The sequence below is a fragment of the Taurulus bubalis genome (genome assembly GCF_910589615.1).
Source record: "Taurulus bubalis genome assembly, chromosome: 18".
Taxonomy (NCBI): Eukaryota; Metazoa; Chordata; class Actinopteri; order Perciformes; family Cottidae; genus Taurulus; species Taurulus bubalis.
Genome location: NC_136606.1, coordinates 18,771,168 through 18,792,310, shown reverse-complemented (window position 1 = coordinate 18,792,310; position 21,143 = coordinate 18,771,168). Strand labels below are relative to the sequence as shown.

General features: G+C 42.8%; 3 protein-coding genes across 3 annotated transcripts in view; 1 reads left to right on the top strand and 2 right to left on the bottom strand.

The window, feature by feature from the left end:
• Positions 1-1,339: 1,339 nt before the first annotated feature.
• Positions 1,340-12,591, bottom strand: ift74 (intraflagellar transport 74; the record flags this gene model as incomplete). Its single annotated transcript, XM_079233894.1, has 19 exons — positions 1,340-1,913; positions 2,084-2,144; positions 2,258-2,383; positions 2,600-2,763; positions 2,873-2,999; positions 3,088-3,185; positions 3,563-3,616; positions 3,836-3,915; positions 4,216-4,256; positions 4,479-4,622; positions 5,609-5,671; positions 5,776-5,914; positions 10,698-10,759; positions 10,941-11,000; positions 11,277-11,337; positions 11,652-11,750; positions 11,904-11,952; positions 12,077-12,212; positions 12,463-12,591. The coding sequence occupies 19 exons, from the start codon at positions 12,589-12,591 to the stop codon at positions 1,798-1,800; spliced, it is 1,809 nt and encodes a 602-aa protein (XP_079090020.1). The 3' UTR covers positions 1,340-1,797.
• LOC306750664 (leucine-rich repeat-containing protein 19-like) lies at positions 7,868-9,861 on the top strand (the record flags this gene model as incomplete). Its single annotated transcript, XM_079234131.1, has 6 exons — positions 7,868-7,915; positions 8,054-8,286; positions 8,580-8,691; positions 8,782-8,869; positions 9,200-9,397; positions 9,527-9,861. The coding sequence occupies 6 exons, from the start codon at positions 7,868-7,870 to the stop codon at positions 9,859-9,861; spliced, it is 1,014 nt and encodes a 337-aa protein (XP_079090257.1).
• A 7,034-nt stretch (positions 12,592-19,625) lies between the features above and the next one.
• LOC306751086 (uncharacterized protein) overlaps positions 19,626-21,143 on the bottom strand; it is a 93,513-nt gene continuing 91,995 nt past the window's right edge. The window contains exons 17-18 of the mRNA XM_079234613.1: positions 20,175-20,361; positions 19,626-19,715 (exon numbers count right to left, since the gene is read on the bottom strand). Of these exons, the coding sequence (XP_079090739.1) occupies positions 19,711-19,715; positions 20,175-20,361 (192 nt within the window). The 3' untranslated portion in view covers positions 19,626-19,710. The remainder of the gene's footprint in view (positions 19,716-20,174; positions 20,362-21,143) is intronic.

The following is a 21,143-nucleotide window of genomic DNA, read 5'->3' as shown; positions in this document are numbered from 1 at the left end:
TTAGTTAGTGAGTGATCAGGCATTGGTCATGTTGTTAGAAGAAAGGCAGTTGGTTCTGGCTCAAGTGTCAAGGAGGGACTGATGATGCACAGTTTGGTGTTTATGACTAGGTGGTTTCGGGGAGGACGAGTCAGTTGGGGCATTGCAGAACGAGGGGGAACCGATACTCTTTTTGTCTGTTGCCAGCCGGAACCAACCGTTTGTTCATAAACTTGCTGTTTGTGAATAAATAGACGTGGAACACTTCATCGACCTGTCTCTGTTCGTCTTTGAGTCCTGGGGATGTCCTGAGGGAGCCATCTGTAATCTGAGACCTGGTAGTTAACTCAGAGTCGAGAGCGTTATCCACTGGCGGAACGGCCACCGGCCGGGTGGGGCCTTTATCAGCAAGATAGACATTTAATTAACTACTTCATAGGATATATGGATTCCCAGATATTTAAAGCCATTATGAGACTAATTAAATGGAGATGTTAGGCCTCTATGCCTCCTACTGAGACATTTAGCCTATCAAGATTAGAATTTAAGATATATTTCAAATCTCCCCCAATAAAGATATTTAGACATGTATAAGAAGGGGTCAATGCAGCAGAGTTTGGTGGGGCATCCACATTCAAAATAACATTTTCTTCATATAGATGACCTTGGATGACATAGTCTGATAATACTTCTGAACCCGAGTTTCTATACTATATTCAACAATTATTTAAGGTGAACAATTTGACAATTCACAGACCAGAGGAAATATGTTTCAGTAAAGTTTAGAGAGAGACTACCATGAGAGTTTAGCTTGTACTCTGGGTGAAAACAGAGGTGCTGTTCTTCAGGAGAAGTTTTGCTGTTCTCTCGGTGGAGTCTTCAAGCGCAATGAGGAGAAGAGGGTGAAACTTTTCTCTTATAGAACATACACGTTCCATTTAAGCTCTTAGAACATTCCATGGAACTTAAACTAGAACTTTAAATAATGTCAATAGGCCACGTCCCCTGGCTGCCGGAAGTCACAGACAGCGACATGTAATTAGTGTGAGATATGTTTATTATTATCACCTGAAAATGGGTGATAATATTGGGTCATGCATGGAGTGTAACAATGACAATGCAGCATACATTAATATAAATCACAACCACAGCACCTAGTATACATTTTAATTTTAAAAAGGTTTTTAAAAAACCCTTCATTGTCTACAACAAAATCCATAAATCATTAATCTGACAAAAATTGGCCTAAATTACTGAAGAAACCATGATTTTAGTACATGTTTTCTCCCGTCGGCAAATTTGTTTAAAAATGATTATATAAAACCGCTTAATTTCCTTAACAGTAGATGCCAGAGCTAGTTTAAGTATTTGGACCATGTTTGAGTCAAGTCTCAAATCTTTGACACATGCTTTTCAAAAAGCAAGTTTTCCCAGTATATTTACAATATATCACATAAAATATTTTTTACAAACTGCAGTTCAATTAGAATTTTCTCAAAACTTCTTTATTCAAATAAGCGTGGGCTAAAGATACGTTCACAGACATGTAATTGCATGGATGTATCTCCTACACATATAAATACAAAATATAGTAGATAAATACTTTAGAACTAGGACTACAAAGACACATTTAGGTATTTTGGGACAATACGCAGATACAGTCTCACGGACAAAACAGTACATGTTTGATCAAAAACTGAAAACTGTATGAACTTAATATTTAATTGTCTTTGAAATAAGCACTTTATCATGACTATTAACTGAAATGTATCGTCAGACTGCAGACGTCTTAAATATAACAAGTTTATTTGTGTGTATTTAACTCTTGTTGTTCTGCAAGAAGTCTATGAGAGTCTTGTTGTACTCCGCCACTTGTTGGGAGACGTTCGCGGCCACAGAGGCGTAGTCGCTCTCCTGAGATTTAGAAGCGATGACTGATCCGCCAATTCAGGAAAAATAAAATTACTGCTGTGACCAACAGTTGGCTTTTACAGGAACCAATCACATATCAGAACTCTTATCTTAGCCATGGTCTGTCGGCACTTTAACAAGATTAAAAAAGTAAAAAATGAAGAAAAAAGACACAAGGATTTCAGAAGGATACACTCTTTCATCACAAAGTTGTTCTGCTCCAAGTGTTGCCATTTCCTCTCAAGGTTAGCCAGCTAAAACAAAAAGCACAAAGACACCCCCAACACATTAAACAGAAACAAATGGCATGCACTTAAACATGTCGATAGCTACAGTTGTGCTGTATGGTGATGTGAAAGGCTCTGACCTGAGCGTGAGTCTCGTTTTCTTGCAGCGTGGTCTTCAGAGCTTCATATTTCTGGTTAATTTCCTCCAGCAGCTGTCTGAATGAATCCCGTCGCTGAGTCAGCGATACGCGGTCCTCCTGCAGTCTCTGCACCGGAGCAACACACATTTGGTTAGCCTGCAGTTCAGCTGTCTTCAGCGCAACAGAATCAGATAGGTGTGTTACAATAATCAACAGTATAAGATCCACACTGATATCTGAAAACTACAAATAAATAGGCCACCTCGAAAAACACATGGAGCACGTGGATCACGTGGCTGCATGCAGCGCTGCCACTTTCTCAGTTCCTGCTACTCTTGTTACCTTTTTCTTCTCCTCCGCGGTGTGCCTCAGGGCGTCCAGGTCTCGGTAGGTAAGCAGCTCAGACTCCATGGTACTGACGCGCTCCTGCAGGGTGCTGAGCTCACCCGTGATCTTCCCCTCCAGCTGCTGCACCTTCTCCAGGTCCTGCTGCAGGCGCTGGGACTCTGGGGGAGGTGGGGGACGAGTGAGCACAACAGAGTGTGTGTGTGTGTGTGTGTGTGTGTGTGTGTGTGTGTGTGTGTGTGTGTGTGTGTGTGTGTGTGTGTGTGTTACCAGTCGTCAGTCCTCTGGCAGTGCTCTCTGATTGGACCACCTCCGTCTCCTTACTGACCAGCACCTCCTGCATGTTCCTCAGCTCACTGGCGGTCACCGTATCCACCTGATGCAGCCGCAACATGTTCTACAAGCAGACTGATAGATTAGACACTCTTAGCCTTCTCCATGTCTCCTTACCCTCCTTTCCTTCCCTTCTCCCCCTTCTTCCTCACCCTGCTGCAGTGCTCCAGGAGGGAGACGATGTTCTCCTGACTCAGGGTCATCTTGTCCTGGTCCTGAGCCCTGGACTCCTCGAATGACTCCAGGTACCCTGGAACCCAGGAAGGAGTGTTACTACTCGCTGCACCGGATTAATACTGATGCTGTGTCAGGACACATCATGATCTGAAAGGATGCTGACTGCGCCACCTGGTGGTATTTTCCAAAACGGCACTGCAAAGTGTGTTCTTCCACATTATATGAATTTAATATACAGAACCTCTCATTACTTTGCTATTAATATATTTATTATTCATAACTGTTCCTCAGGTTCTGCTAAATATAGGAAAGCATCAATAGTCATACCCACAGTAGTGACGCATAATTCATATCAGGTACTGAGTAAATCATGCTGTGATTTGTTCTATTGTCCCTATGATCCACGTCTACTCAGGTTCACTCATATAAACTGTCAAATGTTCAACTTACGGTTAATTTCCTCCTCTTTCCTCTTCAGCTCTTTGTATTTCTGCTGACACTCCCCTTATGGACAGATAAAAAACACTATTATAAATATAATAATATGATTATCAAATGCACGCTTCATCAGGTAGCACTGTCATAGACTTTGTGTGTACGAGTTTGGTAATATGCCCAAAGAAAGGGAATAAATCAACAATTTTGATATTTTTCAAAAGCATATATTTTGGGGGAAAAACAATTGTGATAGAGAAATGAAAAGTTGACTGCTGCCAGTGTTACCCTGAGCTTCCTCTGAGTCCTGCTCCAGCTGCCGGACCTCCTCTGTGATTTGTCCCATCCTGTCCCTGATCTCTGTCAGCCTGAACACACAGACATCATGACACAGACGTTTATAATCAAATTACTGTGAGGTCAAAGGTCGCAGGGTGAGTGACAAAACACATGTATGCATAAGCTATCTTAATGAGTTGATGAGGTTTCATTAAAATGGAACTCTTTGTTTCTCCCTCTAACTTCCAAGTGGATCCAACTTCATTTGACTTCATTCAAGTAATTTATAGAATAAGAACTCAGAGTTTCATGCTTGGACTTGGAATTCAAGTGAGAATTTGATTTAAACGAAACCTTAAAAAGAAACGTTTTGGTGCAACAATACTTACTGTCTCTCCATGCTGGCGATTTCCTGGTTGTCTTCCTTCACCTGGAAAACAGAACGGCAGCTTAAATGGTTTCTTTCCAAAGCGACTCCTGCAGTCTCCACAAAATAATTCATCTGATCTCAAACGTGTCTGGTTTCTGCGGCTTTTAACCTCAAAGTGGCAAGATGAATGAAGACTTTCTGTCAAACCCACATGATTATTTTGTATTATTTTTACGAACGCAGCCGTTTAATGAAACAGTGTTGCTGCTCGTTGACGCTGACCTGTTTGAATAATTGCTCCCTCTCCTCCTGGGGGGAGCCTAGGCTCTTGTGCTCCGCCTCCATAGCGTCCCGCTTCGCCTCCAGCACCGACAGAGTGTCATGAAGCCGAACCACTTCCTGCTTTATGTGTGAGTGGGCCAGCTCCTGCACAGAGGAGGAGGTAAGGAAGGAGAGTTCATACTGCTGCTGCTGCGGTTAAGTGGACTGCATTTATACAGCAACCAGTCACCTGAACAGACAAAGTGCTTCACACACACATGTATGAATACATCAATGATCAGTCTTCGTCGGGACTAAAATAAAACTAGGAGTACATAGAAACTATTAACTTTATCAAACAAGATATGATCATCAAGGCAATTGTTCTTCAAATACTACTGGAAAAGGCAGAACTCCAATTGGTGGCTATGTTTTAAGTCAGTAAGCAACTGAATAAAATAACACCCTCCATCTCAGAGAAATCACAGACTATTCCATTATACGTCAAGGTAGTCCTCAAAACTATTTGTTAAATGTGCACATTTCCATATATAAATACCATATAATTGTGGGAAATCATTTTCTGGACCCCAGCCAGTGTCTATACCATGGCCACGCAGCAGCGGGATGTCACTGAAAAGCTATTTGCATTTACTTCACATGTGCACTTTCCTACTTCTTTTCCACTGCCTCTCTCCTCTTTTGGTTCCATATCGTTGTGCCAATCACTCCGTCCCCCTCCCTCCGGTGGCCTTTAGGTTCAGGTGAGCCAGTATGTAGATATGAAGGGCTCATGCAAAGGCACTGGGAACTCACTGATTCTTAGTTTCGCCCTAAATCCTACACATCCTACTCCTTTAAATAATTATTTAGGTTTCCTTAAAGGCCTCTATTGATCTAGCCTTCCATATGCAGTGACATAACTATGTGCTCCAAGCTAAACCTGGCTGGAAAACCTCCGGAAAAAGACAGTTAATTATTATTTGTTAATCAGTCCATCCAGGTCCAGGTTATGTTTACTGATTAATTAATGACATCATTAGGAATGATGTGCAGATGTTAAACGACATTCTTCGTGGTATTAAATATGTATTAAGTGTAGGTTAGTGAACGCTGCCTTGATCATCTCCCATCTTTTGAATCCAACTCACAGCGTCGTAGTCCTCCTTCCTGGTACTCAGGATGTCCAGCTCCTCCTGGAGAACAGTTAGCTCCTACAACAATAAATACAGAGGCAGCATCATGCAGACAATACGCTGATACTTAATACGAGGAAAAGAGCAGGATCACGACAATATTAAGCTAAAACCATTAATACCTGGAGCAGTTCCTCATTGGCTGTTGTCATGGTGAAATACTTCTCTTGCTTCGCGGCCGGCATCGCCTGGACGACCTCCTCCGCCACGTGCCGCTCCCTCCTGATCTCTTCCTCCATCGCCCTGATGGCCTCCTCTCTTCTGCATAACAAACAGGGTGGAAGAGTTTGGTTTTATTTTCACTTTATTTAGACAATGGCATGAGGTCCTAGGTCACATTCAAGCCCAGAGTAAGAATAAAGAAAGGATGCAGAGAGGAAAGAAGAGATGGTAAATGTAAATTTAGTATATCACTGCTTCCTTTACCTTGTCCTCCTTTCCTTAGTTTATCTTCTTGTCTGTCTCATTTCCTTTCCTTAAATCCCTCTTGCTTTCTTTCAAAGTACACTCCTACCTTTTCTCCTCTCCTGACAACTTTCATTCTCTCTTCTCCTTCACATTATTCAAACCCTCTTTATCCTTCTCCTTTGCTTTTTATACTCCGTTTCATCCATCTTTAATAACTTTCACAGTTTTGAAATACTTTAAATGTCAATAGCTACCAATCCTATTCATTAACTTGCTGTATTATCTACATTTTGAGATGATCAACAAAGCTGAAATATACTTCTAACCAAAGTAAGGAGGAAAGGAGGCGTGACTTCATCCAACAGAAATGTTTAGTGAGCAGAAACAATGTGTGTCAGCATACAGGTTTTACGACAGGGAACAAAGTTCATCTGTTCTGCGAGTTGCATCACAGCGACAGGTGGATTTAAGTTCATCTACCTGCCTAAGGTACAGGTAAGTGTCTTCAGTTATTTAGTTATAGAGAATAGTGACAGAAAGGACAGAATACACTTGAGCCTGGGACAACAAATATTAGGTTAAAAAAACAACAGTAGGGACAGCGACAGACTACTGCATGCAGGTTGAAGGTTATGCAGCTGACAGATACAAAAGTTGCACTTGTTCTTCGCTGAACTTCCGCTCCAGGAGGTTCAAGGTGTTTGCTTTCTCCAACAGGAACTAAGACTTACTTGAGTCATTGAGTTCTTTAAAAAAAAAAAGAGAACTATATATATATATATATATATATATATATATATATATATATATATATATATATATATATATATATATATATATATACATACACACACACACACACACTGGACTCTGATCTCACGTTTTACGCTGAAATATGCAAGGAGATGAGTAACTCCATTTTATGTGTATAAGTGGTAATGAAAACCTCATGCCCGGGTCAGTGTTTGATTCATGTTCTAGGCAACGTCCAGTCTCAAGTTATAAGTTTACATGAGAGTTTTTATACTAATGTGAGAGTACAAGTCTACAAGGTCTCCAAGTTAATAAAGAAAATTGAAAGATTTCAAAAGTAAGTCATTTTCACGAGGATGTATTGAAAGAGCGGCTTTAAAAAGTGCAGCGTCGCCTTATTCAAGTTTCAAACATTCCAAAACTGAACTAGCGTTATCAACAGCATGGAAGAGGTGACAATGTTGATGTTGATGTTATGTCCAAGACGCCCATGTATTCTGTTGCAGAGCTATAATTAGCATGCTAACCAGCTAGCCCAGACCCATGCTGTCTTGTTATCCAGCTTGTGAGGCCTCTGCAGCGTCCGTCTGTCCTCAGTCTAGCATGAGAGGACGAAGCAGTAGAGCGTCGAAGGTCTTCTTGTTTTTGCCACTTTGGATTTAATCCAATTAACCAACTATCAAAGCGTACATAGGTAGGATTTTACACACTCTTGCTCTGCTGTCAGTGTTTACAGTAACATTAAATATTCATATTAAAACCTATGAGACAAACACAAATTAGAGAGCGGAATATGTGGCATAGTTAAAAGTTACGTTGGACCCATGAAGCTGAAAGTGATCATGGAGGCAACTCAAAGGAAGGTTGGTGTGAATGCTCAGAGCTCAGACTGTGTGGGCTAACAGACTGAATCGCTCAGCATCCCAGGTAAAGCAGAGGAGACTATTCTCCAAACAAAGTACGGATCAACCTGAGTGTTTTTTGTTTTCTCAGGGTGGGACAATGGAGGGGGGGCGGCACATTCTCCTGCTGAGCATGACTTCACTGGTAGCAATGACTATATATGGAAGTAATGCTGAGGTTGTGGGAGAGGATCTACTGGTAGGATGTTTTCTATTATTTCTGTTTGATTTTTTTTTATGTATTTTTAATTTAAAACACACGATGATTCATTGCTATTTATTTATTCAGATGGTTCATCTGTTGTAATAAATAAATAAACCATCCATCCATCAGCAGGTGAAGAACTTGAGCGTCATTCCTCATAGTTGCAACAGTTCCTCCGTCACTAAACTGGTGTTTGAGGAGAGCCTGATTACTCTGAATGAGACCGACAGAGGAGCCCTGGCTACTTATCGCAGACTGGTAGAACTTCACCTGGACGGTAACCAGGTGACCAGCATACCAGCCGAGTACTTCTCTGTGGTACCACAACTCAGAGTGCTGTCTCTGTCCAGGAACAACATCAGCAGGTAAATATGCGCCGACTTCCATTCTACTTCTTGTTTTAACACGCTTTGAGCACACTGTAAAGGTTGTTGGGCTAAGATGTGAGAATGCATGAAATGCACTAGATTTGTTAGGTTTTAGTGCTGCTGTTGTCACATCGGATCAAACTTAGGTGTGTTGCATTTTGTGCTGTGTGAGAATTAAGCTAAATGTTTGTTACTGATTAGCCAGGCGGGTGAGTGCATCACTGCTATGAGTATGACAGCATTTGTACTTCCACTGCTACAATAATTACTGCTACTGGGTGCTACTGCAGCCTGGACCCGGAGTCTTTCTCTGGCCTAGATAACTTGACCGGACTGGACCTGTCCCACAACCTGCTGACAAGTCTCCAGACACAGCTGCTCAGTCGGCTGACTAATCTGCAGGTACCCCCCCCCTCATATTCGGGAGCAAAGCATTTGCCTTGTTCCAGGTAATTATTAGTCCATTAACCTCCCCCTGTCTGGTCTTATTAGGTGCTGAAGCTACAAGGAAACCCCTGGAACTGCTCCTGTCCGCTACTGAGCAGTATTGCTAAGGTCAAAGCAGCCAGACTTTCCCTTGGTAAACATGTCCTTTCTGCAATTTTAAAGTTTCAGTATTAGAGCCGTCATGTGACCCTCAGCCACAGAGGGCCTGATCTCCTCAACGCCTTAAAATAGCCCCTTTGAGTGTTTCCCAACCTATTAAACTAATTGTATGTATAAGAGACGGTGGTTAAAATGTTACAATGTTGTGCTTATTCAAATTAATACATTTAAATTGCTGACAGATTAATGCAAAGGGGTGCATGTTTGAAAGCGGCATAAGGGAATGCTAATTTTTTAAATGACTTGTGAAATGACTTGTGTCATTGTCGTGTGTGTGTGTGTGTGTGTGTGTGTGTCTCTACAGGGGTGGAACCAATCACCTGTGCTTCCCCAGAAAATCAAGCTGGAAGAGATCTTTTGCAGGCTACAGCTGTGTGTTACCCATCACCACCATCCCTCTTCACGGCAGACCCACAGAAACCAAACTCTTCGAATTCTTTGGGCTCATCCACTCTGCTGCAGACCACACCGATGTCAAGCCAGAAACACATCGTCGACAAAGGTACGACTATGTGGGTCATTTGACCTATTTTCCTGTCCTTTAACGTCTCTTCCGCTGTACAAATAGAACATAACAAGCTTAACAGACTGGTCTCCCCTCACTGTCTCCATCCTGGTCAAATCCAACTAGACCAGACCCCTGTGCTCGGCAACACGTGGAAGTTCGCGGGATCTGTTGCAGCCTTGGCCCTGACCACCTCCGTGCTCATCGTGTGTGCCATAAAGGGGCCTTCCCTGTACAAGCTCTTCCACAACTACCGCCATCGCCGGCTGCGCCAAGAGGAGGAGGACGACGTCGTGTCGACAGTTTTCTCGGAGAGCGGGAGCTACGTGAACCATCAGACATTCACCTTCACACAAGAGCATGGGCAGATAGAGGAGGAGGAGGAGGAGGAGGATGGGTACTTTGAGGATCCATACGTCAGGAGCGAAGAGTACCATGCGGAGACTTCAGCACAGCCGTGAAGGAGCTGGTGAACCGCTGACAAGCGTCTACTCTCAAAACTGAAACCTTTGTAAGCTACTCATTGTCTTTAGAGATCACCGCATTAATTTGTTGATTTGTGCCAACATTCTACAGATCAACTGTCTAACTGTAAAATGCTTCCAACGTTGCTGAAACACATGACATCAAAACAATAAATACATTTCCTGAATTGATTATTCATTAAAAGATAACGAAATACAAGCAGCGTGTTCTTTTTCACGGTTTCTTCAATTACCATTTAAATTTAAAGAGTTACCATTGACTACGTTTGTGTGCACACAATATTTCCTTTTTTGCACTTATTCCGATAGAGACTATATCCCATGAAGCTGTTTACATGGCTAATAAGGATGAATGTATTACAATAATAACAGTGGGATTTTTTTCAACGTTTTCCACCGGTGGCCGACTTGTTCGACTGTGCGGACACAGCCCTTCATTCCTCCACAATCTTAAAAACAGCCGGCATTGCAATATTTGGCTAATTGGTTTGTGCACAACGCACAGAGCAAGAGGCCATGTGCTGGGGTAAAAAACTCCTATATAATATATTATCGGCATATCCCACATGTCTAAACCGTAAAATGCTGCGTTCAGAATAAGACTCAATTGGGAATATACAAACGGAGTAAAAATATAGGTTGAATGTTAGTGTTCATGCATACAGTCATTGTGTGCATAGAAAAGCCAACATTAAATATAAGCTTAAAAGCATAATTCCCAAACGTTGATCTTTACCCAGTGATTTCAAGCGTAACTGTGTTGTTGAGAACAGCCGGCAATAAGCACAATTAAACGTCCACCAGATACTTACTCTCTCCTCTCAGTGAAGATGCTGTCAATGCTTTCAGCCTCGCTGTCATTGTGGGCTTTCAACTGGGAGGGCAGAGAGTACGGCAAAGGAAAGGAATGAACGGGCATTCTCATTATATTCAAAACAAGGAACAGTCGGTCTTTTTTAAACCCCAAATCATCCCACGTGTCACACCTTTGACTTCTCTTGAAACAGAAGGTGTTCGAACAGTTACCATATCCACCGCTGACATGGTGTACTTACAATGTTGTAGTCGTTGATCATTTCCTCCATCTCGGTGTTGGTGTTTAGCTTGTCCACCAGCTGGAAACACAAAAAGAAAATGTTCAAACAATTAGGCTACACGTCAATGGGATTATTTCCTGCCTTTTTGAGCTAATCTATCAGCGTTTGTGTTCTCTATATACACTCACTGTACGTCAAAACTTTAGCCCGATACACAAAGTGTATGCATATTTGTTTTTGCAAGTGGTTGCTTGTCATATCCAGGATGTAGGAGCTGAATATTATTTTCCAGTGTCTACTCATTGAAAATAATCGTCGACACTAGCTACACTTTACTAGTTTGCAGCCATTTACCATGTTGTAGTCAGCAAGCTGGCCGAGGAGATCCTTAATCTCTGTAGCCACGCCTTCGGCTCTACAAAAAAGGGGAACAAAATGTTAATGTGTTTTTGTTTCATGCCACTGTTCATTATAATATTAATTAATACTATAATGTATTCTATTCAAGAACCCTCTTGAAGCTCGGGCTGTACTAAATGCCGTTTTCTTTTACATTCAAAGCCTCTACTTGGGTTTTGAATGGAGCTTGCAATAGTCGCCGAGTGTTTCTTTATGAATATTTGAAGGCTGTGGAATGCAGTAGCTTTAAATCAAATACAAGAACATGATCTTTTTTTAACTTTTTTTTTTACAGAATGTAGGCACTAACTTGAAAAAAAAAACACTCACCTCTTCTCGTAGGAGAGATAAACTGAATTCTCCTGGTTGTAGTTGTCAATCTCTTTGTGCAGTTTGCTGGTCTCTGTGGTTAACTCGTTGATTTTACTCCTAACAGCACAACAAGAAAAACGTTCACTTTGAAATGTGTACCAACAGGGAGCTTAAGCAAAGGTTGCCCTGCTGGAAACTACCATAAGGGCTTGATATGTTTTACTCAACAATTTAGATGATGACAGTAGAACTAATAGCAGCATGTGTTACCTAAGAAGGCCCAAGTAGTAGGACTTATCCAGAATCTGTCTCTGAGGTCCTTGTGTGGTGGAAGGAGGAAAGAGGAGGATGAGAGAAAGAGAGGTGAGACTTAATATCTGTTGGCTCACTCAGTGTCCGCCCTGACATAAAACCATAAAAATACGGAGCCACTTCAGACTAACCTTTCATGCCAGTCTTCATGCCACTGAGCCCCTGCTGGGTCACAGGCCTGTCCGTCACTTTGATCTGTGCCGAGAGGACTCCAGTGGTGGCGATGGGGCCCCTCATACCAGGATGGCCGCTTGTACCTGGAACCATCTGGATTGAGATTAGAGAATAACACTCCATGAGACCTGGTTTCCACCTCCTCGTCTGAAGAAAGCTACAGTGTTAAAAGTTACAGCTGGTCACCAACCATCTAAAGCTCGTCTTATATGCTGATAGGATAATAACATCCAGAACACAAACACAAACCTTCCTTTATCTAAAAATAGTTCGTTTGATGGTTACATTTGCTAACGGGTCAACAAAAGCTAGCTAAAATGCATCGAAGCTGTAGGTGATTTACCCCAGTTGCAACACGGATAGCTGTAGGTGGAGGTCGGACGGCAGTCGTGGGTCTTCCAGCGCCAGGCACCACCGATCCACTGCGGCTCAATGGGCGGCCAATGCTTGAGGGAGGCCGCTGACTCGCCATGCTGCCTAAAGCCAGTATAACATATTAACATATATAGTTAACAGTAACAAATCAAATATGTGTTGCTGATGGGTGGAAATAAAACCATAAAGCCTAAAGATGCTGCCACAGCAAAGTTCCTGCTTGGTGAGACTCACATTGTGTCATGTCTGGCACACAGAATCAGATCATTCTCTTTTCATCTGAGGAGACTGCTGTACTTTGATGTGTGTGCACATTGTTTTATGATATGGGGCAACACTCACCTGGCACTAGGTGGGAAGCTGTTTTAAAAAAGGTGTTGAGGCTTGTGAACCAAAATCTGTCTCACTTATGCTTATAAAACAGGCTTCCTGTGCCGGTGTGAGGTCCCGGGACAGAGGATGTCCCATGTGTACAGATTGTATAGCCCTTGAGGCAAATTTTTATTTGTGAATTTGGGCTCTACAAAATAAATTTAATTGAGTCCTATAGCTGTGTGTTGTTATTAGAGTACCTATGTGCTTTACGTTGCTAATAGTTATCTTCAAACACATTAAAAAAGGACGAAAGCTTACAATAAAAGCCAAGAGGCAGAATACAAGAATAAAGTACCGTTAGCTGCCTACATGTTTGTTATGACTGTGACGTTACGGACTTCAGAATTAACGACCAACGGCGTTAGCGTTAGCTATGTAGCGTTAGCTATGTAGCGTTAATGTCAGGGAAAGGTTGACGTCGTCTGTACGACTTAATGTAACGTGAACTACAGCTAAACTCTCTCTGTTTACCCGACGCTAGCCGTTAGCTACATTAGTCAGAACTAACGTAACTCTAGCGCTACTCGTTGCCCCGGAACAGCACGAGTACGCTAAGCTAGCAAGTGTTTCGTACCTTAAACCAAACTCCTTCTTGCTTATCGGTCCTTTTCTTCCACAGTAGATGTTTCTAAATGTTTCAACCGGAAAACGCTGTTTTGTTAGCAAGTTTACTTGACAGGGGTAAACGCGAGAAAATGTAAATTAACGCTAAAACTTTCAACGCAAGCTAACTAGCTAAAGAGCCAGCAACCCGAGATGATGTTGACGTTGCCCTAGTAACGGTCTTCTTCTCCTGATATGCAGCAGACGGGTAGCTAGTTGTGTGTTGCTGCCCCCAGCGGCCAACATTGGAATTAGCCTCTAATTACCACATACCGGGGTCGCCGAGTTCTTCTATGTAGTGAGGCCGTCTCCTTTGTTTGAGTGGATTCTGGGATGAACTTTATGATTGTAGAACACCTGTGTATAATAAACTGTAATTGTATTGTGAGTAATGCATACAATGTGTGTAAACCAATCCTTTGGTCAATATAATAATGGCATGAGGAGCAAGAATAGTTATAAAACTAGAAAGTGTCAGTATAGTTGCATAAGATGCTTAAGATCCAATATTATACGATTGTCTGGTCAAAAAAAATGAAAAGTTGTAAGTTGTACAGCAGTTGTAAAGTGCTGTATATAAAAAACAAAACAGCTAAAAAAAAAAGACTTTATCTGAGTTGATTCCTAATAATTCAATTCAATTCAGTTTATTTTGTATAGCCAAACATCACAAATACAAGTTTGCCTCGGAGGGCTTTACAATCTGTACACATGACATCCCTGTCCCGGGACCTCACATCGGATCAGGAAAAACTCCCCCAATAAAGATAGTAAAAACCCTTTCACATGGAAAAAAGGGGAAGAAACCTGAGGGAGAGCAACAGAGGAGGATCCCTCTCCCCGGATGGACAGAAGCAATAGATGTCATGTGGACAGAATGAATAACGTAACGGAGTTACAGCACATTCAAATGAATGTGACAGAAATTATTCATATAATGAGTAGTATGCATGGTCCATGATCCAGATAGCCACGACCCATTAAGCAGAAGGAGGTAGAGAGGAGCGGCATCCCAGGGGCAGTGGGAGGAGAAAGCAGGGCCATGGCAGCTGGCAGGACCGGCTCCAGGCCAGTTGCATCAGCAGGACCAGGGGGTCCCCGGTCCTCCCCCTGGTTCCAGGCAGCCACGAATCCATGGAAAAAGAAAGTAGAGTTAGTAATATGCATTGAAGAGACAATCATTTATCCAGAAGGAGAAAAAGAAGAGGTGAAGAGGAGGAGAGGAGCGAAAGAGGAAGAGAAGGAAAGGAGGAGCTCAGTATATCCAAAGATGTCCCCCAGCAGTCTAGGCCTATAGCAGCATATCTAGGGGCTGGACCAGGGCAAACCTGAGCCAGCCATAACTATACGCTTGTTTAAAGATGGGGGGGATTCTGACGGAATCAACTGAATAATAATAAAGCAGAATGCAGTTCATCACGGAGTGGGAGGGTGTATGGCATGATCTCTAATAATGTTAGCCCTGCCTAATGTTTTAGGCAGGTTTTTTTTTATTATTCACAGATAAGCCTCTGAGGGCAGGGAGCTGTGTTTCTGGGGGCCAGCAGATCTCTGAGCCAACACTTCCTCTTCCGTGTGCTGCTGATTGATTACAATCACATTACAACTTGAGATGTGAGACTAAACTTTAGAGACTATGTGAACAAGTAACCAGTTTACAACTCATTTGAAACCAATGAAAAGCTAAAACAGCGACGGCCGGTGGGTTCCCAGATTGCATTGCGGCAAATGCTTTCTGCCTCTTTTTACTGTCTACCTGCTTTCATCCAAAGCCGCTCCAACGTTCGATTGCATTCGGCCTATGAATACAGAAGTTTATAGAGAAAAGAAAAAAATGCATAGCACAATAATGTTGCAATAGTGGGATAAGTTTGTATTTTTTGTCCAGTGGGCTTATTTAAAAGCTAAGCCTGGCCTTGCATACTTCATAGTGGATACCATGCAGTTTCTATGAGTTTTTTCTCATAGTTTTTTCTTCATAGTTTGGTGCAGAGCTCGTTCTGGTGTGTGGCCGTTCAGAGTGGGACTGAACGCTGTTTGCTTGTTTATTCAAAGTTCCACACGGAACGCCCTTGGGCCCCCAGAAACAGTCCGAAACAGAAAAAGGTCAAACACAAACGAGAGTTTTAGTCCATTTTTATTTCATGTTCAATAATCACATCACTAATTAACAAGTAATCACAATAAACACTATTTTTTCCAAACCAAAAAAATAAAATTAAAATTAATGAAGGGAAAAACAACAACAAAAACAAACGGCACAAAAAAAACAACAACAATGAGGTTCTGCAAATGACACAGTAAGTCTACCTAACACATCCCGATGTTGTTTTTCAGCATGCTCTGTTTGTTAGTGAGTGTGACTCTTGCATGAGTGCAGCGGCGGCAGAAGAAGCTCTAAGAGGGTAGATTACCGAGGAGCATTTATTACACAAGCTAAACCTCACTACTACGGTTAGTTAACCTCAGACAAGAGTATGTGTAGCGGCCAACATGTTTAATATGCATTACTTCAAATGAACACGCCTACACATCGACCTCTGCACTTGAGGGTCTTGCTTGAACAAGAGCTTCCCTTTGCCCACTGTGATGTGTCACGTGTCTCACACCCACAGAGAGGTTTACCAGGTAGTCCGAACATTATCCTCGTCTCTTAAGACTGGGCTTCAACAGTGGAAAGGAATCAAGCTCTACTTTTGCCAGTTCAACATTTCTAAGATCGAGCTGCTGTCGCAAATCAAAAGTATCGTCCGTCCGGCATGACCACACCGAGGCGCCGGGAACACGACGATAAACACGTATACAAAAGTGTTGCGTCTTTAGCACAATATATCTCAAAAGACATTCTTTCACTTCAGAGGCGCCTTTCTGATGAAAAAGGCGCACCTTTTCAATTGTGTCATGCTAATAATCAGAATAATAGCCGTAATAAAAACGCCTCCCCCAGAACCATGAAAGGGGCATCGACATGAAAGCTGATCCGAACCCCCAACTGATGCATACTGTTTTTTGTTCTTTTTCTAGGGCCATGGAGAGTGCATCGACAATAAAATATCTATTTACATCCGTGTGCAATCTCACAAGAAGCGTTGAGTAAAAACTCTGGAGCTAAACCGTGGTCGGGGTCAGGCACGAGGAGTGAATGGAGCTATGCGACAGCCGCGGCACAAACAAAGCGATTCGACTTTTTGATGACAGCTGCACTTTTTCACAACATTCAATCCTCAACCGGCAGAAAGGGAACTCAACGTCTGCATATGTGAATCGTTCCCACTTTCAGAAGACATGAATTTATTGCCTATTTTGTCTAAAAACCGGCATCGATCTTAAAAGGCCTTTTCTCTCTTCTATTTCATAACATTTTTAAAGGATTCCAATATGAAACTAAATCGTGACTGGATCTGAATCTAACTGTTTCATGATTGAATAGTAATGAGGGCACTGTAATTCAGTTTATTGCTCTATTCATGTCATCGCGCAAAATGTCATTCATTAAGCTACTTAACCACATGTGTACCACACGTGTAATCAAATAGCAACACTCCATCACAGTGAGCCCTCTTGGAGTATTAAAGCATTAAGGTGCAATTTAGTTCCGTCAAAGCTTCTTTAGGGATCATTTGAACAGGAAACGTCAGGAGTGTTCCAGGTCGTCTATAGAGGGTGGTCAACGGAGCTTTGGTCTTCAAACTCAATTGTAAATAAGTCATTTCTGCAAAGGCGTTCGCCATTATCACACTTGCTTTTCGTTACTCAACATAATTGTAGTTAAAAGAAAAAGAAACCCAAAGAAAACTGTGAGATTGATAATCTTTCAGATGTTAGAACTTTGTTCTACTTAGTTTAAGTCTCGTACGGCTACCCGTGTTTAGAGAATATTAAACATGTGAGACCTTTGTCTTCTTCTGTTAAAGGGAACAACAAGCGGCGAGCACACAGAGAGAATAGTTCCCCTTCGGGTCCACAGAGCATTCTACCACCTTTCAGCTCATTGTTTTGGTTTTACAGGACACAGCTTCACTGATTTTGGTTCAGTCTCAACACCTCTGTCATTAACACACGTTCCAAAAAAAGCTTCTGACAAAGTATGCTCCCGATAGGACCAAACATCTGCAAACAGACAAAGAGCCTCAGATCTCCCTTAGGAGTTGGTGGGCACCAGCCGGATGAGGGGGAATATTGGACTTACTCATGCTACTCTGTGTCTCCTGGATGTGGATGCACAGAGTAGCATCCACATTCACGTAATAACAGCATAATATAGCTGTTGTTACGTTTGCCTTAATAACAGCTTATTTGGGCTGCTTTCCCACGTTAAGGTTTATATTTCTTGGGGGGAGACTTTCCTTTTCTGATGCGAGGGTCTAAAGACAGAAGATGTCGTATGTTGTACATATTGTAAACCACTCTGATATAAAAAATGAAGATTGAAATCCAAGTGGCCCCCACAAAAAAATGATGCAGGTTTAAGATGTCCTTAAAAATGTGTTTTAGTTTTAGTAGTGAGACTGATATAAAAACATTCCAGAAGATATCCAGCCCCTTTTGACGAAACTATACCTAGAACTGAGCGAGGAAGCGATGCAGTGATGGCTGACAAGTTAATGAGGAGCAGAATTAATTTGGAGACAAATCTGAACTTTGTAATCTTTGTATGTCACTGTATACAAATCTGCAGCTGGCTCCAAGCGGTAGAATTAATGAGGAGCAAAAAGATCCATCAGAAACCAGCACTTCCTGTCCGTCGGTGGTAAAGGTCATAGTCCAGGATTGCTCCCGAGATATACGGATGGTACCAAACCACAACACATGGCGTTATGATGCACAAAGGCTGATATCATATAATCTGGCCATGCATTATAAAGGCAATTGGAGGCAACCGTTGAATACATTGCTACAAGAGAAGAGTATAAAGCCACACCATGTTCGAATACTCCAACAATAAGAAAGTGTTAGAGACACACACATCAGAGATGGTTTTGTTTTCAGCTACCGCCACACCACATGCTACCACAACCCTCATAGAGACGCCTGTAAAGGGACTTCGCAACTCAAGGGAAAGTTGGATTTAACAGCTTCTCTACTAACCCCGTTCCATTTTTAATAAACTTCCAGGTTCCAACACGTGTTTAGCCTTGAACGCCCTCTCCCCCATTGGAGCAACACCACGCCTCTCACTTCCTCCCTCCCCGTGAATATCTTTTTATTTTTAAGTGTGTCTTGGTTTACAAAAAAACCTGTGCGTGATTCCAAAACTTTCTGAGTAATGTCGGAGTTAAAAGACCGCCCGCTGTATTGCTCGCGCGGGAAGAAACGTACAATAAATAAATAAAACCTATTAAAAAAAATCAAGAAACTAGGAGGAACGAAAGAGACAGAAACAATATCCGAACAAAACACCAAAGCTCATTTTTACACAATTTGTCACTCGAACACACCATCACAAACACAGAGAATAAAGAGTTAAACAGCCTAAAATGGTTCAAACAGCCTACTTGTTATCTAGCGTTGTTTTTTGTTTTGTTTGTCAGCTTGTGTATGGTGAGTTATAGTGAGGGCGATGAAGCGGATGAGATGCACGATGAATTACTGTGATGTCACTGAAGCGGAGGCGAAGCGGTCATCGGGAAACAAACGGCTCCTGGAGTCACGAGGAAAAAGAGAAGCTATTCGTTTGACAGAAGCCGGGGGGGTTTAGCACGCTGGGATCACGGCTTACTGTGTGTGGAGGTGAGATGGTGCGAGAGGGGGTGTCAGGGTCCACCACCGAGAGGAACCCACTGATTACAGCAACCGAATATGTGAGAAAAAAACCTTTTACTCCACATAGATTCCCAAGCTTAGTCTATACAGTCACTTCAGCCAAACATAGGGTGGGTGGGGTTGCTATAGCGCATGATGATGAGAGAGGAGGCATGATAACATGAAGTCGGTACCAGAACAGCTGGTTTTAGGATGAAAGGAGCTCTCAGGCTCGATGGGAGGAAAGAAGGGAATAGGATCTGCTGTCGTCTCCCTGAAGATGCATCAAGGAGGGGCAGAGGGGAGCCAGAAGATTCGCTGAGGGAGACACTGCCGGGAGCCGGCGGGTAGTGGTGGTTTTGGTGTAGAGAATGGGAGGAGCCGTGTGGGCGGGGTCTGTTGTTGTCATTCGTCCCGGGGGGTCGGCCAGGTGATGATGTCGGCTTCGTGGTCCGTGCGAGAGCAAGCATTCTCGCGGAAGTTGAGCTTGAAAGACTCAATCTGCGGCAGAAAGGTTGAGAGAAGAAAAAAAAAAGGGGGAGGAGGTAAGGGAGAAAGAAAAAAACACAGGCAGGAGAAGGTGGGGAAGGGGAAAAGGAGGTGATGTTGCGGGGGAGGTTGAGATGAGGAGGGCAGAGGGATAGAAGAATTAGATGCCTGCAAGATAAGAAGTTAGGAGACGACGGTGTGATCAGGTGCTTTGGACGGCAGACAACATGATGAGCACAGACAGACAGTTCATCAGCCATGGGGCGTCTACTTTACTGCACAGTATGCTACGTTTCAGCTTGTTTCCTCGCAAAAAGGGTATCGCTTGGCTTCATCAGCTTTTACCCGAGCATCCCGACAGCAGATGGGGCCGGCACACACACACACACACACACACACACACACACACACACACACACACACACACACACACACACACACACACACACACACAAACACAAACAAACATACTTGTCTCTGGGATGCGAGAGTCCAGAGCCTGGGGCTCCCGGAGGCCCTCACTATCGCAGGCAGCACCCTCCTTCAGGCCGTTCTCCTGGGTGGCAGGGCTCCCTGTCTGCCCCAGCTCGGGGCCCGGGGCCGAGGTGCTACTCAGGGGGGTCCCGCTCCCTTCTGTCGTCTCCTGGGCCCCCTCAGCCTAGAAACACAGAGTAGGCCATGTCAAGCGGGCATTTGATCAAAAAATTATGATCCATCTGTCAATCAAACTCTTGCAGAAGCCATTTGGGAGAAATATTCTCTTCAGTTCTGATAGAACTGATGCTATTGCAGCACACACACACACACACACAAACACACACACACACACACACACACACACACACGTCTCGTGATCCTGCTTTTAGCAAAGGCCCCTCAAGCAGGAGGAAATAGTGCATTTATTTTCAGTGACGGATCAATCCACATCCGATGTTCTAGTGAGTATTTGTGGCAGTGGGACGGTGTGTTTGGGATTGAGTCAACATGAACTACAATAAACCTTCCTGAAAGAAGACATTAATGCTTGTGATTTGTTCGTGTGTGTGTGTGTGTGTGTGTGTGTGTGTGTGTGTGTGTGTGTTCATGGTGATGAGGGAACATGTCACAGTCCAATAGTGTAGCTCATTGATGTGTTTGTAATAGTTCTTGGACAACAATGGAGCTCTATGGCACAGATTTGGATACATGTATGATACTTTAGTATTGCTGGTTTGGTCTTTTCATAGAATCTGACGACAGTAAGAAAAATATAGAATATTGCCAGCTTTAAAAAGAAAGCACCTCTGCTAAACATAAAAGGACATGGAGCATGTTCTAAGGCTCTACACACATTTTCTAAAAACAAAAAGCAAAACAAAAAAAAGAGCAAAATGCTCTTCTTATGCCGTGTTCACACCGGACGCGACGCAAATTTGCGGCGCGACCAGTTTACATGTAAAG